This window comes from Macaca thibetana, chromosome 6, assembly GCF_024542745.1.
Source record: "Macaca thibetana thibetana isolate TM-01 chromosome 6, ASM2454274v1, whole genome shotgun sequence".
Lineage (NCBI taxonomy): Eukaryota > Metazoa > Chordata > Mammalia > Primates > Cercopithecidae > Macaca > Macaca thibetana.
In genome coordinates, this window is record NC_065583.1 from 144,761,437 (window position 1) to 144,779,633 (window position 18,197).

The window sequence follows — 18,197 nt, forward strand, 5'->3', positions numbered from 1 at the left end:
AATGGTAGTTCTTCTTTAGTTCTTTAAGGAATCTCCATGCTGCTTTCCACAGTGGTTGTACTAGTTTACATTCCCGCCAGCAGTGTAAAAGTGTTCCCTTTTCACTACATCCATGACAACATCTGTTATTTTTTGATTTTTAAATTATGGCCATTTTTGCAGGAGTAAGGTGGTATCTCGTAGTTTTGATTTGCATTTCCATGATCATTAGTGATGTTGAGCATTTTTTTCATATGTTTGTTGGCCATTTGTATATCTTCTTTTGAGAATTGTCTATTCATGTCCTTTGTCCACTTTTTGATGGGATTATTTATTTATTTATTTATTTTTATTTTTATTTTTATTTTTTATTTTTTATTTTTTTTTTGAGACGGAGTCTCACGCTGTTGCCCAGGCTGGAGTGCAGTGGCGCGATCTCGGCTCACTGCAAGCTCCGCCTCCTGGGTTCACGCCATTCTCCTGCCTCAGCCTCCTGAGTAGCTAGGACTACAGGCGCCCGCCACCGCGCCCGGCTAATTTTTTGTATTTTTAGTAGAGACGGGGTTTCACTGTGGTCTCGATCTCCTGACCTTGTGATCCGCCCGCCTCAGCCTCCCAAAGTGCTGGGATTACAGGCTTGAGCCACCGCGCCCGGCCTATTTATTTTTTTTATTGCTGATTTGTTTGAGTTCCTTTTAGATTCAGGATATTAGTGATTTGTCAGATACATAGTTTGTGAAAATTTTCTCCCATCATGGGTTGTATGTTTACTCTGACTATTTCTTTTGCAGTGCAGAAGCTTTTTAGTTAAACTAAGTGCCATGTATTTATCTTGGTTTTTGTTACATTTGCTTTTGGGGTCTTGTTCATGAACTCTTTACCCAAGTCAGTGTCTAGAAGAGTTTTTCCGATGTTATGTTCTAGAATTTTTATGGTTTCAGGTCTTAGATTTAAGTCTTTGATCCATCTTTGAGTTGATTTTTGTATAAGATGAGGGATGAGGATCCAGCCTCATTCTTCTGCATGTGGCTTGCCAATTATCCCAGCACCATTTGTTGATGTATGTACAGTATTATATTCATAAGCAGGTTCCTCTGCTCAAACCCTTGATAAATTGATTGTTAATTTATTTACATTTTCTTTGGTAAGATACTACCTTCTCCTTGTAGGAAATTCAAACAGTAGTGATAAATAAGAAAAAAAATCCAGATCATTTGAAATTCTACCAGAGAGATAACTGTTATGAATATTTTGATCTTTTTTTTTTTTTTTCCATATATGTGTGAGAGAGAGATAGGGGACTTTGTATGTATATGTATTTATGGAATTTTCAGTGTATATTTTTACTTATGGAAATGACCCTATGTCAGTTTTAAATTATTTCATTTGACATGTTTTCAGCCAAATTGTGAGCTTTTTGATTGAAGGAATTACTTTCTAGTCCCTTTACAAATCTCCTTCTAAAGAGTATTTTGTACTCAGTACATGACTGATGTCAAACCAATAAGTGTTTATTAATCAGTAAGCAGTAGCTTGATCTAGCAAGATTTGGGCATGAGCAAACTGTCCACATTTTATAGTCTCACCTCTTCTCTTCACCTATCCTTTCCTTTTGTTATTGAATAATGAATACCATGCTGATTCTAATTTTTTCCTTTCTGAAAGAAAGTGGACCACATAATGAGAGCTTAAAGGGTTCCTGGTTGCTTATGTTAGATCCTAGTGAAGGAGCCTCACTTTCTCTGAGGTACTGTGGATTATTAGAATTTGCTTTGTCATTAGGCTATGAAAGAGGAGAAACTCTCCTCCAGTACCTTCCCCTACAACAAAAAACCTGGTTAATATAAACCTAAGGACAAAGAATTGATGAAGCAGACAGGCAGGGGGCTGATATGGGGTCTCGGCAGGGCTCAGGCAATGGGAGCATCTGTAATTGTAGAAATGAGGCCTGTGGTTGGTTCCGGGAGGTGCATGCAGATCAAACCCTGGACCCAGGGTAGTTGTGAAATCTGTCAGTGAAGACATAACTCATGCACAAACAGTGTCAGGAGAGCACTTCAGGATTCATCCTTTTCGTGTGTGGCAGTGGCTCCTGGCTCAGCTGTTTCACAGGTGGTTCTGAGGAAGGAATGGGGTGACATGCTGCAGCCACCATCTGCCCTCTGAGAAGCAGCTGCGCATTGTGGGGGAAGTTATGAGAGGATTAGATGTAACAAGCGGCCAGTAGAGGGTGCTAAAACATTTGCTCATGGAGTAAGCCATGTGGCTAGGAAGCTAGTTTTTAGTCAACTCATACTTTAAAGAACTAGGGATAATTCAAATAGAGTATTTAGATTTATTATTGATTACAGAGCTAGATGTCAGTGATAGTACTCAAGATTTATTTTATAAACACATACTGACTTTCAGGGCCTTCCCCACTCCCCATAATATTTTATTTTTTATAAGTAGCTTATAGTTAGTATACTTTAGTAAAAGGTCAGACTGTATGACAATCTTAAAGTCTAGTTGAAGAAGTTTTATTAATCTGTTCCACTAAGCCTTTCTTGTTCTCTGAAGCCACGATCTTCACATTAAACTTGCAGAAAGTCCTTGATCAGTACCTCAGTTCAGAGCTCACCCTCAAAAGGCCGGCTGAAAAGGGCCTTTACTTTCTTTTGAAAAAAAAAAAAGAAGAAAGAAAAAAGTGAATTGGAATATTATATGGGAAAAGGTGATTTTTCTAAAGATCTTTCCTATCTGTGGGGCACTGAAAACAGAAAACATGAGCATTTAACAAAAATGACTGAAAGAGTACATGAAGGTACAAATGCCCTTTGGAAAACAGTGTCCTTGGCATTATATCTTTACTGCTTTATGTCCTGAGCCTTTGCCTGGGTGCCCTGATGGTGTAGCTGACTCTTGAATGACCCTCAGAGCAGAAATTGTTCTGAAGTTTTCCTTGAGTGGATTCAAAGGGGATTAAGTCAAATGTCAGAAATTCTCTAAGCTAAGATTTATAGACTGAGATCCCTGGAAGGCTGGACCGAAGACCTGGCATGGATAAGAATGTTGAGAGGCAGACACAGGTAAGTAACTAGTTTCAGGGAGCAACTTTACGGAGTTAGTACATTTTTATTGTCCTAGGTATATGTCACTTGGTGGTCTTGAAAAAACAATGAACTTGTACTTACATAGATTGTGTGTGGAATGAGATAGTTCTGTAGCTAGCTAGTTGTTATGCTGCCTGATATCTTATACCATCATCTCACCCCCCTATTGGGTTGAGTGATGGATTAAAGGTGAGAATTTCACTTAATGCAGGTAGCTTGAGGATGGGGCCAAGCTGACAGCCCCACTTTGTGGTGCTGTGCACATAAAGGAAAGCTCTCTACTTTCCTGTACAGGTCATTGACCTTTGGGGCAGCCCAAAGTAAGGCAGCCCTGCTCTCTGGTAATGTTCAGGCTGTGCTCATAATCTTTTCTGCTAAGCCTTTTGAAACACAAGATTTTTTAGCATCCCTAATGATCTGAAACCCTTTTAGAGAGACTTGTCGTAGACATAGAAGAGTTAATCAGGAAGGGACTGAATCAGGTTGAAAATCCGATAAGTACGTTGGGGAGGGGAGTATGGTATGGTGTGAGAAGGAATCATGGTGATTTTGCACTAACTGTGTCTTGGGCAAATTTCACCTAAGTTCCAATGAGAATGAAGAGAACTATGGAGCACATGCTAAGTTTAACCTGACAGAAACCAACTTTTCCATTTAAAATCTTTCTGATGACCACTTAATTAAAAAATCATGAGCATCTTAAAGTCCTATAGCTTCCCAGCTATAGGTCTAGTCCTTATTAATTTAGGGGAACCATAGCTATTCTAAGGCCTGGATTTTTAGCAATGATGACAGTAGCTTGGGCGACTTGGGTTCCCAGCATCATTATATGAAGCAAACCATCTAAACTGAACAGAGTTGGATCATAGTCTCCCACTCCCCGATTACCTGTGGTATAAAGTTTGCATTCCTTGAAGGTATTTCTTGACTTTCATTATCTGGTCCTGATTTAGCTTTTGGGTCTCGTGTTAAACTAATATCTTATTCTCTGGGCCTGATTTCAGCCATATTGACTGCTATTATCTCCTCAAATGGGCCAAGATACTTTTTTGCCTTTGCACATATTGCTTCTTCTCTTTGGAATACTATCCTTGCCCTTGCCTGCTTTTTGAAATCCTACTCAACTCAATTACGACATCCTCCACAGTTTCTATTGCCTCCTGCTCAGCACTAGTGTTGTTTTTTCTTTTTCCTGCACTCAAAGCACTTTGCTTGTTCTTCCTATTACAGCAGTGCTTAGTCCCATCATTCCTTAGTTATCTTGTCTCCCTTTGAGTGCAGCAGGAGTCTTTGATTTATGCCAGTGCTTGGCATAGTGCTTTGTACACAATGGTGGCTTAGCAAAGGTTGCTGAACTAATAATTCTGGATACCTTCTTTAGGTCTTGGTTGGTACAGTTCCTTTCATTTTTTTCAGTGGTATCTACAAATTCTGATAGAACACTCTGTTGGTTCACTTTTGGATAGGAATATTGCAGAAGCTAATTTAAGCCTGGGAACTTAACTTCCTTAAATTATTCAAAACTGGGACACATGCCCATTCTGCAGTTTGAGGTGGTTGGCTAGCTAGACCTCTCAGGAGATAGAATTAGGAAGTAGTGGAAGAGCTGTTTGGGAATTAGAAAGTGTCCTGTCAGAGAGGAAGGAACATATTCATTGCTCGATTGTTGATTAAAATACTTTACGCCATATGTACTTGTGTCTCTTTTTAGGCACAATCCAGATTAGAGTGGCCATACTTTTTGTTTTTATCTATACTTGTTAGGATCTATAAAATATACCCCTCAAAGGGTGTGGACTTTTGTGGTAATTTTCCATGTCTCTGGAGAATTGGGTGGGAGGTGTTTTCCTCTAATATACAAGTTCCTTACATGTATGAACCTGAGATGTTGCAGTCTCCTGGAAAATCAACATTTGTTTTCCATCTGTCTTGTTGAATTTATCTTTCATATGGAGTGGAAATATAGTGCAAAAGAATGACTTTCCATGGTAATTGTTGAAACTTGTGCTTTCAGGCAAGAGAATAATTGATACAAGAATAACTGATACTCTCTAGTTGTGTAATTCTACAAAGAAATATTGTTTTTGATGACTAAAGTTTTTGCCAAAAGTAAGGATTTATTATTCATTCTCTTATTAAACTGTATGCATTGTGATCACAAAGGACAAAACTATAAGATTGGTGATTCCCAACTCTTTTGGAATTATATTACTTTTTTTGTTATCTGATTCATGTTCCGTAATTCCCTCCCTTCAATGTATTTTATGATTATATAGACTTTTGTAACATTGTTATATAAAGTTTCATTTGTTTTGAGGATATTGAAGACATTTTGAAGAACAGAGAGAAACTTAAGTATTGCAACATCAAGGGTTGGTAACCACAGGCTGTCTACACACCTCTTCATAGCTTTCAATGCAGATAGAGCAACTTGTCCTCAAGTGGAGGATGCCAAAACTGTGACTTTTCCATTGCTATTTATCAGTCTTGTTCTTAGGGTGTATTTGAGCACATTTTGTGAGTGACTGGGCTAGATTTAGCAAATGTTCTGTTAGGAATAATTTATGGCATAGTTATACTTTGGTTTGGTTTGTTATTTCTCCAAAAGCATGTTGCAATATTGGTATGCATTATGCTTCCTTCCTGGCTTTCCCTGGTTTGTAAAGGATTGGGAGGCTGAGGCTGTCTTTGGCAAAGCAACACAAATAGCATTACTGCTAATGTATTAGTACTTCCCTACCATGTGCGTTTCTGTATCTCCTTCCTTACATTTTCCCTATACTCTCTTGTGCTTCAGTATTAGTTAGGGTGGTCTAGCCCTAAATCTATGAGTTTTGCTGTAACAGATTAATCCAACAATGCATAATGGCGCCGATGTTACAGAAATTTACATCTTGCTTAGTAATAGGTAGGTTCACACATTGGTGGGCAGCTCTTTTTCATATGGTCATTTGGGGATTCAGGTTATGACAGTGTTGCCATCATCATTATGAGGCTATGAAGGTTGCTCTGGGACTGTCTCTATTTCAGCCAGCCAGAGGGAAAGTGGGATGGAGGAGTGTGCATGGAAGGCCAGGAAATGGCACACATCGCTCCTGCTTTGCATTCTTTTGCTAAGACTTAGTTGCGTGGCCAAACCTAACTGTGAAGGAAGCTGGGAATTGTCTAGCTCTGTGCCCAGGAATAAGAGAACATTGTATTTGTGTGCTAGGGCTGCCATGACAAAATACCACAGACTTAGTGGCTTAACCAACAGAAATTTATTTTCCCAGAGTTCCGGAGGATGGATATATAAGGTCAATGTGTCAGTGGGATTAGTTTCTTCTGAGCCTGTCTCCTTGGCTTGTGAATGGCTGCCCTCTTGCTGTGTCCTCACATGGTCTTTCCTCTGTGTGTGTGCATTCCTGGTTTCTCTTTTTATGCTTCAATTTCCTCTTCTTTTAAGGACACCAGTCAGGTTGTCCTAGGGCCCACCCTAATAGACTCATTTTAATGCAATCACCTCTTTAAAAGCCCTGTCTTTAAATACAGCCATATTCTGAGGTACTGGGGGTTAGGGTGTCAACATAAGAATTTTGCAGTGGCCACAATTCAGCCCATAACAAATGTAGATTTTTGTGCACAGCTAACAGCCTCTTTCCTCTTCCCTGCTTTGTAATTTAATGTGTTAGTGTTTGATCTGTTCATTGGAAATCAGGGGAAGGGTCATAGATTTAGAGCCAGATAGAGTAGATTCAAATTCTAGTTCTACTACTTAACAGCTGATTTGTCTCTCTGAATATCAGATTCCTTATCTCTGAAATGTGAATAAAAATTTCTACCTTGCAAAGTTGTTTTGAGGAATGAAGAAAAAACCCTGTGTAGGGCTGGGCATAGAGAACATTATTGTAATTCTTTCTTCCATTGGTGATGCCTCGTCTTCTGGATGGGACTCAGGATTACAAATCTTACTGACTTTTGCAATAAAAATCCAGACATTCTCAAGGATTATGTGGAACGTTGAAGATGGTCCCTCATGAATCCACCCATGAAGTTACATAACCAGTATTTATTAGATGGCAATGTGGCATTGGTTTCCCTGCGGAGAAACATGACTTAATTGTTTTTTATCTGAATTTGCTGAAGATATCCATTTTATTAAGGCTGTTTTCCCAGTTAACCTCATTCTGACCTAAGTTGAAAGACATAAGAAAGAAAATAAGCAGCACTGTTTCTATTTTTAAAAACACTTTTAAATTCTTTCATGTTAACAAAATAATAAAATCAGAATGTGTAATACCATTTTATTGCTTCAATTTTTAAAGGATTTTGGTAGCTAATGTACATCTATACTTATGTTGGAGGGAATTCAAAGAATGCTATAGTTTCTATGAGAATATGTATTTCCTTATTTGTGCTACCATTTAAGTTTGGAGAATTTTTGTAACCCATGAAACCATGGTAAAATCTTGACTAGTTTTGCTTTTTATTTATACAAAATTTTGCAGCTCTGAGAGGTGAATTATTCAGTTAATCCTTTCAAAATTTTTATAAACATATTCTTTAATTATGAGGTAAAAGCTTGTTTTTAGGTTTCTTCTTTAAATAGATCTTTAGGGATTTTTCTAATCTGCTAAAATATGCTGTTGACTAATCATATTTCATAAGTATTACATTTAGAAATATCTCAAGGGATCCAATTTGTAAAAGCCAACTATTTGCCAGCCTGACTTTCTGTCTGGTTCTTTATACAAATAATTATGCAGGCAAAGTTTTCCTGTAGTTCCAGGGATAAAGCTCACATATAAAGTACTCTGCTTGACTATTTAAACTTGGGCCAGAATCTCTTTAGGCTCATGAACACAGCTTTCATATCTATGATAAACAGAGTAGAGGGGTTGCTCTATGTACTGTGGGGCTGGCTAAATCAGAGACTTATTAGAAAATGGATTAGTGAATTAGATGTTCAGTACTTTCTTGCCATATTCTATATTTTACATAATCTATTATTTTTTATTCTCATATGCATACATATATGTATAAAAACCCTTTTGTTATCATTGGTAACATTTTAAAAGCTTAAGACTCAGTACTTTAACCCCATCAGTGATTTTGAAATGCTAAAAGAGCTTTTGGTATGGATCCGTTAGGATGCCTTTAGCTGCCAGAAACAGAAATTCTAACACAACCTGCCTTAAAGTAGGCGATTTCTTGGGTTCTGTTAACAGAACGAAGTCCAGTTATAGCTGTGGATAAGTGTGGGCTGGGACACCCTGACTGTGCTCCTTCATGCTCTCGTCTCTGAGTTGGCTTCATCCTCAGTGCTGTGCAAAAGGCAGCAACAATTTCAGGCTCCAGTATGTACAACACAATATTTAGAGGAGGAGGTAGTCCAGTGCTGATGGCACCCTCTTGAAGAGCAAAAAGAAGGAAACTTCTTTTTCAGAAATCCTTAGCAAATTTTCCCTCATTTATACTAACCTCGATTGGTTTATGACCATTTCTGAACCAATCCTTGTAGGTAGGGCAATGAGATGTACCTCAACTTACACCTGGATATCTGAGCCAGTCACTAATAAGGTGATAAGATTACCCTTAGACCTTCCAGGCCTGCCTCTGGAGTGGTGATATGATTTGGTTGTGCCCCCACCCAAATCTCATCTTGAATTGTTGTTCCCATAATCCCCGCATATCACGGGAAGGACCAGGTGGAGAGAATTGAACCAAGGGGGCAGTTTCCTCCATCCTGTTCTCATGATAGCGAGCTAGTTCTCATGAGAGCTGATGGTTTTGTAAGGGGCTTCCCCCTTCACTGGGCACTCATTTCTTTCTCCTTCCACCATGTGAAGAAGAACATGTTTGCTTCCTTTTCTGCCATGATTGTAAGTTTCCTGAAGTCTCCCCAGCCTTGCGGAACTGTGAGTCAATTAAACCCCTTTCATTTATAAATTACCCAGTCTCGGGCAGCTCTCTCTCTCTCTCTCTCTCTCTCTCTATATATATATATATATATGTATATATAAAAGAATATATGAGATCAGACTAATACAAGTGGTTTCTGAGGTCATGTCTCGTGGGCTGGTTGGAAAAATGAAAATCAGCATAGTGACAAAAGGAGAAAATGGATACTGAGTAGATACTAGCAATACTCAGTGCAACATTGTGTTGTTATAATGAAGCTTCTTACCATGTAAATGATAAAGTTCAGCCTATCTTTCTTTACCTGCTCTATTTTACATTTAGTCAATGTAGAGACTACATTACATTAAAAATTGTCCTTGTCTGCCTAGTACTTGTTCATGAGAAATCTATTTTGGTTTGGATTAATAGATTCTATGATTCGTATTATTTATTTGCTACTGTGGAGCTAAATATCTCATGTACTTGTTAAAGCAGAAAGTTTTGTTTTTTTTTTAGACCCTCTAATTTGATGCCTTACAGACCAGGAAGTTAGGAATTTCCCCATCTGATTACATGCTGTTGAATAATTCCAGTAAATAATGCTGAATGCTCCTTGGAATCATTATAAAATGTTGTGGTAAACCCATTTCATCTTCATGGCTTGTTGTTTTTAATATTTTTAGTGGTTTCTTCTTAATTAATTAATTTATTTTTTCTTTTTGGTATGATTAAAGTGTGGGGGTTTGGTTCTTTTCCTGTTAAGATAGAATCTGTGAATTTATTGATTTCAGATTATCATGTTAGGCCTGATTCATTCAAAAAGATATAATATCTTACAGAATTTTCTGGTAAATCTTTAGCCTTTGGTGTTTAGTTTAAGCTGTGTGACTCTTTTTGAATTTAGTGCTGTAAAGAAGCTAATGATATATTCTTTTGCTACATAGCAATGAGTTGTTAAAGCTATTTTTAGAAATTAGTAATTTTTCTCAAGTCACAGATGAGAAGAAACAAAAAACAAAGCAGAAGTTAGTTTTTCTAGCAGTTTCTCATTTTACTACTTTTAAAACTGCATCTTAGTATTCATTTATTGAGAAAATACATGGTTGAGAAAAGATGCTATGAATTCAATAACATTTAAAAATGATTTTACGTGAATCACAGCCATATGTGCATATATCAAGAAATAGTAAACTTGTGTGAGGCAGTTTTTCAGTCTACAGTCAATTCATGGTGCACATGGAGATTCAAGGATGACTTACACTAACCTGTGGTACCGTTATTCACTCCAAATAACTACCAACCAATCGGGAAACTATAATTCAAATTTTTACATGAGTGCTTTAAATACCCAACTCTTCTAGTAATAAAATTGTTAACCAACCTTTGAATGCGCCACTTTTATTTGTAAAATATTAGACCCTAGAGCCTAAGTAAAATTTTTCTCCCTCCATCCACCCTGCACATGGGAGGCACTAAGTATTAGTTATGTCAATGAATGAATGAATATTTGAATGATGACTGTGAGAGCTTGACGTCCTACAGTTTTCTTGGCAAAAGTATGGAAATAAGTCCCTCTGAGAGGGAACTGAGAAACCCTTCCAGGGGAACTTAACGTCCACAAACCAGAAGGGAGCAAGAAATATTTCATAAAGTTGGATATCATGCCAAATCCTTCACCCACAGGTGGTATTGTGTCAGAAAATATTTCTTAAAATTTTCTCTCTTTGTTAATTTTATTCTGTCACAGTGATTGATTTTTTTTAAGGGGGCTGGTTTAGGAAATATAATGATCTTTTTGTGTATCTCATCTTTTGCAGATAAATGATAAAATTAATAGAAATGAACTTCAAAAGGGGGAAAAGCCCAACTGGGCTTTAAAAATGCCTCTCATCTGCCTTCTTTTATTAATTTTCCTGTTTCTTTTGCAGTTCTGTCTCAAAATACCTGATGTGTTTATTATTATTTTCTTTTTTATAAGCCTTTGTCAGAATGATGTGCTTATTTTGTCTTTTATATCTAGGTCTTTCACCAAGCTGTCTCTGGGGTGTAGAGGGCATCTCTTTATATTTGAAGAATTTGTAAACATTGGATATATTCATTTCCATGTTATACATGTAAAAAACTTGACACATCTTCCTGTTTGTATTCCATGTATAGTTATGCCCGTGTCTCCCTTTATTGTGTTTTGGTACAGTCCTTGAAAGACTGCCCTAACTGCATAGCGTCATTTGTTGTAGAAGGGAGGGAGGGCAGGTGATTTTGAGTCAGGCTTTTCAATTGGTAAGTAAGTAGGTTGGGGTTTTTCTAAGTTCTTCTAGTTCTCATAGTACCAACTCTTAAACCGCCACTTCTCCTTGACTTAAAGGAGAAACTGGTTGTGATTATCCAGGAGTACTTTATTTTATTTTTAAAATAAAAATGATATGTGGCTTTTATTGGAGATGCTGTAAAGTACAAAGTAGAAAATAAAGATCACCTGTGATCTCTCCATATCATACTAAGAGTGAACTTTTATTTGTTTTTACTGTTTTTATTGAATTTGCCATTTGTATTTATTGTTCACCTATCTATAGGATTATAGTGTTTTGTTTTTATTGAAATTTCTGTGGGCTTTTCATCAATTTTTGTCTGTTTCTTGAGAATTGTAATATATACATTTTTCATATTTAAATCTATTGATGTTTTCTTTTGTAATTTTCTTCATTGCTTTAAATTTAGGAAGTGCTTTTTTTAGCCACAGACTGGAGAGATATTCACCAAGGTTTCCTTTTTCCTCTTTTCTTTCACTTCATGAATTGGTTCTCTTCTTTTACAATTAATTCTTATATTTCTAGAGTTTAATGTATGGTATTAGGTTTGGGTAGATATTTTTTACCCAGATACCTAACTAATCATCATATTACTTTTGTTCTTCATTGTGTAATGCTGCATTTATTATGCATTAAACTTTATTATATTAGGCTACCAGGGTAAGATAGTATTTTGAAATTGTCTTCTCAGTGTTTCTGTCTCTGGACCTATTCTTTTGAGGTTTTGCTCATCTGGAGCTTTTATTTACTATTTTGCTTCTTTTTTGGATTCATTTTTTTCCCTTCTGTTTTCAATTTTTATTTCTGCACTTTCCAGAATTTTCAAAAAATTAGTCCACATGTGAGTGCCTGAAGGCAGCTGCACTGTTACATTCATGATTGTATTCCCTGTAGCCCTTATTAAAGATGTTTTAATTTTAAAATTAAAACATTTGGGAGATAAGGAAAAACACAGCGAAGAAAATAGCCTCACCACTCAAATATACCCTGGTTTTGTTAAATGTTATATGATATAGAATTTATTACAAACTGTATAATATGTGTAATGTATTGTATTATATAATATTTATGTATATATAAATAGAAACATTCATGTATATAAATATATATCTAAACTTACATACTATTTTGTTATGTGCTTTTTACTTATAATAATTCCATGTCTTTAAATTTTCTTGTGTGACTTAAGTAACATTTTAAACTTGTTATAGTGATACCCTTCAGTCTGTGCACCAAATAAGTTAACCTATGTGAAATAATATGCTATTGTTTTAAAAGTGATTGAATTTCTGAGCAATAATAGGGACAAAACACCCAACTTATCATTATTAAGATGCAAACATGTACGTGTGTTTTTCAAAGTTGTGTTAGCCACTGTACAGTTGTTTTGTGGGGTTGAATGAGTAAAATCAGAGGAGATAAATGGGTTGTATATTTTGATGTTCCTAGGGAGACTAAAATGGTTTTGGCCACTTGATGTCTCGCAAAGTGGTAGCATACAGTCCAAGGACTGATCCTTAGCTATGGATGTCTCAGGAGAAAGAAGGAATCACAAATATCTAGGGCAGAGGAAATTAGTTAGATGCCAAATCAAATATGTGCAATCATTGGCCAAAGCTGGGTACAAATAAGGTGGGAGGAAAAGCTGTGGTAAACAATGGCTGGTAAATAGAGAAGAGGCTCTGGCCCCAGGGGGTGGGGATGGTGATGACAGTAAATACCTAGAAAGTACAGGTAGCCCTTTAAATGTGCCCCTCTATGTAGAGGTAGCCATATGATCCATAACTTTAAATCACTGGAGAGCCAAGCAGCATGACCTTTATTTTGGGAAGAGTCCTCAGATAGATGTGGTTTGCTTCCTCAAATTCTCATGGTCGAGTAAAGTTTAGTTAAATATTCAAGGTGCCTTTGTTAGATTATAGTGTGGAGGGTAGAGGAAAGGAATACTTTTGGAGAATTTTGAGAAGTGGTGAAACTACCAGAACTTCAGGGTATTGTCTCTGGGCAAAACGTCTCTTGATTCTTGCTCTTTCTTGGAAACTCAAAAGAAAGGACAAGAGATCTTCTAACAAATCATGTGGCAGTGAGCCCAGTGTGGCTGGAATAGAAGAAGATCCAATGGTGCAGTTTTGAGAGGGCATGTTAGAAAAAGCACTTCACCCAGGGTGAGAGGCATTCAGTCCCAGGAGCCTTAGGATTTGTACTTTATCTCGAAACTATACAGTTTGTAGCAAAAGAAGGAAGTACTACATAAACACCTCACTTGTATCTTCACAACCTTTTAATTCCACATGTACTACAAACGTTATTTTTCCTTTTCGAATCAAATTCTGTAAATACAGAATTGAAAGCTTTCAAAAGAAGAGCTAAAGATAATCAGGCTACTAATGCTCTGCTTTCTTTTTATAAAAGATATGTATATTTTTAAGAGATGGGGTCTCACTGTGTTGTCCAGGCTGGAGTGCAGTGGTGCAAAAATAGCTCACTGCATCCTCGAGTTCCTGGGCTCAAGTGATCCTCCTTTCTCAGCCTCCTGGGTGGTTAGGACTATAGGCATATGCCACCACGTCCAGCTAAGTTTTTTATTTTTGTAGAGATGAGGTCTTGCTATGTGACCCCAGCTGGTTTGGAACTCCTGGGGTCAAGTGATCCTCCCCACCTCAGCCTCCCAAATTGTTACAGTCATGAGCCACTGCACCCGGCTATGCTCTACTTCCATACTACTAATCTCACAAGTTTATTTCTTTTATCTTCTGATTTAGGTATTTCTATTGTTTTATGGAAATGCGAACACGATAGTATGCTGACAGTATAAGCCCCTGTTGAACATATTGATGTATATTAGCTTGAAAAGTCCTAAGGTCTAGGTTTTCATCTTCTATTTAAGAATTAGTGAACGTCTTAAAAACACATTGCAAATTTAAAAGGTGAACTATTAAATAAGGAAAATGTACACCATGAGAACAAGGACTTTTTTTTTTGTTTGTTTATTTACCACTGTATTCCCAGCACCAGGCATAGATAGGGCTTGACTCACTATAGACACCAATACATAATTGTTGAGTGGGAATAAAAGTGTATGAGGGAACTCCTAAACCTTTTGGAGTTGTAGGATTCCACTGTTTTGATCTCTTGGCATTTTCCTGTCTCTTCTCAGAATTTTCTGTGTTAAATTAAGGTAGGTTAATATGATGTGTCAGAAAATCTGGTGACATATGTTAAGATAATTGGCAATATTCTGTTTTGTAATTCATAAATTAGCATTAACTGTACTCTTGACATTGGTGACCTTTACGAATTGTTCAATTTGGGTGCATATAGTTTCCATAGTGGTTTATTATTATGCATTTTTTAAAAAGCAGTCAAACTGTTGATCTCTTCGTGAATGCTGTGTTGTATAAACCAGGTGGGGAGAGCAGTGCTGAGATTCTCATGCTGAGCAGATGGCAGGGCCTGCTTGCCAGTCACATGGCTCCCTCCTGCACACTGCCTTTGCAGCTCACACTCATCGTATTTTTTTCCTTAAGAGATTCCCAGTCTCACCCATGCTATGGTCTTTAGGGGTCTCTTGGAAAGAGTTAAAATTTCAGATGTTAAATTCCTGAATGGCCAGAGACTATTGTAATAATTAGACGTTAAGGCATTAGAAAATGATAATATAACTTGTGCTGTTTTCTTTGATTTTATTAGGTAAAAAAGCTCCAGTTTTATTTAATAAAGAAATGATTGAGTCAATGAAGGAAGGTTCAGTTGTTGTGGATTTAGCTGCTGAGGCTGGTGGAAACTTTGAAACCACTAAGCCAGGAGAACTCTACATTCATAAGGTATAGCAAGATGCATTTTCTATCTGCGATCACTTCTCATATCTTAAGTGAGTTATGAGGGGGTGTTTATTTCTTTAAATATTTAGAGACATTGAGGCCTGAAATTTTAAAATTAAAAATAGGCATATTTAAAGCTCCTGTTGAAATATGTATTTATGTTTATGGGTAGGTACGTATATTTATAAAGATACATAATTTCAAAACTTAGCATTGAATATGAATGAGAATTGTTCTAGAATGAATGTGAATGTAGGGCGATAGACTTTTTTGACTGTAATTTTGTTCATTTAGGGAATTACTCACATAGGCTACACAGACCTGCCCAGCCGAATGGCCACTCAGGCCAGCACCCTATATTCCAACAACATCACCAAACTCCTGAAGGCCATCAGCCCGGACAAAGATAATTTTTATTTTGATGTGAAAGATGACTTTGACTTTGGTACGATGGGTCATGTCATCAGAGGAACTGCAGTGATGAAAGTAAGTAAAGAGATCTATTCCTTCCTGTGCTTTTAGTGTAAATTTGTTTTAGAATTTCTGTTTATGGAAGAAATCTATTTCGGAATTGAGACATATTTTAATAAGGTATTGGTATGCCAGGTTTATGCTGATAAAAATTATTTGTAAATGCAGAATGATTTAAAGAAAAATATTTCAAAGACTTAAAAGTACATGACTTACCAAAAATATACACTGCTTTTGAAAAGCAGAATGAACAAACAAATTGAATAAAGTAAAAATTAAACATTCCCCCCACTTATCTGCTTTTAAGGGTTTGATTTTCATTCTTACATATATGTCCTGTACGCGTACAAATTACATATATATGTATGTATATGTAACATGGATATTAGTATTTGTATACACATGTGACATATTTATGTAAAATGATGTTACAAATTGTATGAATTTATATATTTACATAAAATTATATTTAAAAGAACAGGGTTTTAAAAAATAGTAAAGTATATTCTTTAAGCAATTTTGAAATGCTGGATTGACTTTTTAATATGTACTATTTTCTAATATCTATTAGGATGGTAAAGTGATTTTCCCACCTCCCACACCGAAAAATATTCCTCAAGGTGCCCCAGTAAAACAGAAGACAGTGGCTGAGCTGGAAGCTGAAAAAGCGGCTACCATTACACCCTTCAGGAAGACAATGACAACGGCTTCTGCATATACAGCAGGTGAGGATACCATTTACCAGGGTTTAGTCTTGATTGTTTGATTTTGCAAGTTATATATATATGTATGTGTATGTATATAAACGTGTGTGTGTATATATCTACGTGTGTGTGTATATCTATATGTGTATATATATGTGTATATATACACACACACGTAGATATATACACACACATAGATATGTATACACACGTAGATATATATACATATGTAGGTATATACATATATAGATATATATACATATGTAGATATACATATGTAGATATATACATATATAGATATATATACACACATATATACACATATATCTATAGATATATAGATATATGTATTTTTTCTTTTTTTTTTTGAGATGGAGTCTCTCTCTGTCACCCAGGCTGGAGTGCAGTGGCGCGATCTTGGCTCACTGCAAGCTCTGCCTCCCGCGTTCACGCCATTCTCCCGCCTTAGCCTCCTGAGCAGCTGGGACTACAGGTGCCTACCACCACGACCAGCTAATTTTTGTATTTTTAGTAGAGATGGGGTTTCACCATGTTAACCAGGACGATCTCAATCTCCTGACCTCGTGATCTGCCTGGCTTGGCCTCCCAAAGTGCTGAGATTACAGGCGTGAGCCACCGCACCTGGCCTGCAAGCAATATATTAATTGTCAAAATTAGTAAATGAAATGCTGTTGTCTTTTTTGGACTCCATTAGTAATCAGGCCTGAAAGACTTGGTTTTTCAGCAACATACTACTTGTCTCACCTCTACAGAAATGGAGATTACATTTATTGATGCAATAAATAGAGTCGGTGTGCTAAATACTGGAATGAAAGCATGTGAAATAATATGCAGGCAATAAACATTTTTCCTTTTACAGAAAACATTTTAAAAACAGTTATTTTTATATATTAAAAATATACGTACTATATATATGTTCGAAACAGAGTCTTTTTCTGTTGCTCAGGTAGGAGTGTAGCGGTGTGATTATGGCTCACCACAGCCTCAACTTCCTGTGGTTGAGGAAGGAAGCTTCCCACTTCAGCCTCCTGAGTGGCTGGGACTACAGGCACATGCCACCATGCCCAGCTAATTTTTGTGTGTTTTTTTTTTGTAGAGATGGGGCTTCACCATGTTGCCCAGGCTGGTCTTGAACTCCTGAGCTCAAGTGATCCTCCTGCCGTGGCCTGCCAGTGTGCTGAGATTACTTTTATCTACATCAATTGTATTGAGAAGTGGTGTATGCCATATTGTGCTGGTGTTAAGTGCATATAAATATAATTATGTTTTTTCTGTTTTTTTGTGAAATATCAGTTGTGATTATCTGCACACATGGGTAAGACAAGGGAACCAAATGTTTGCCTTAAAGAATAAGTACTACAATATAGGCTTTAGTCCTTAAACATGTGACTAACATTTTGAGTTACTCAACTTGTAAAAAAATTCAATATTTTCATTTAGATCTCTTTCTTTATAATTTAACATAACTTCTTTGTTTTAAAATTCATTCTTCACGAAAACACTAAATAATTTTTTTTTTTTTTTTGAGACGGAGTCTCACGCTGTTGCCCAGGCTGGAGTGCAGTGACGCGATCTCGGCTCACTGCAAGCTCCGCCTCCCGGGTTCCTGCCATTCTCCTGCCTCAGCCTCCTGAGTAGCTGGGACTACAGGCGCCCGCCACCGCGCCCGGCTAATTTTTTGTATTTTTAGTAGAGACGGGGTTTCACTGTGGTCTCGATCTCCTGACCTTGTGATCCGCCCGCCTCGGCCTCCCAAAGTGCTGGGATTACAGGCTTGAGCCACCGCGCCCGGCCCGAAAACACTAAATAATTTATTGTAAAGTGGTGTAATATTCATTTTGGCTAAGCATTGTTAGAGGCTGAAATACGGATATTTGATTTTAAATTGGTTTCTCACTCAAAGAATGAATTAAAAATGTT

The 18,197-nt window shown here is 36.9% G+C and overlaps 1 protein-coding gene across 6 annotated transcripts in view; it reads left to right on the forward strand.

Moving 5' to 3' along the window:
- The window catches only part of NNT (nicotinamide nucleotide transhydrogenase), a 100,026-nt gene that overhangs the window by 25,789 nt on the left and 56,040 nt on the right, over positions 1–18,197 (forward strand). For all 6 annotated transcript variants that reach the window (XM_050794861.1, XM_050794863.1, XM_050794860.1 and 3 more), the window contains 3 exons: positions 14,951–15,084; positions 15,376–15,567; positions 16,124–16,277. In XM_050794861.1, coding sequence (XP_050650818.1) covers positions 14,951–15,084; positions 15,376–15,567; positions 16,124–16,277 — 480 coding nt within the window. The remainder of the gene's footprint in view (positions 1–14,950; positions 15,085–15,375; positions 15,568–16,123; positions 16,278–18,197) is intronic.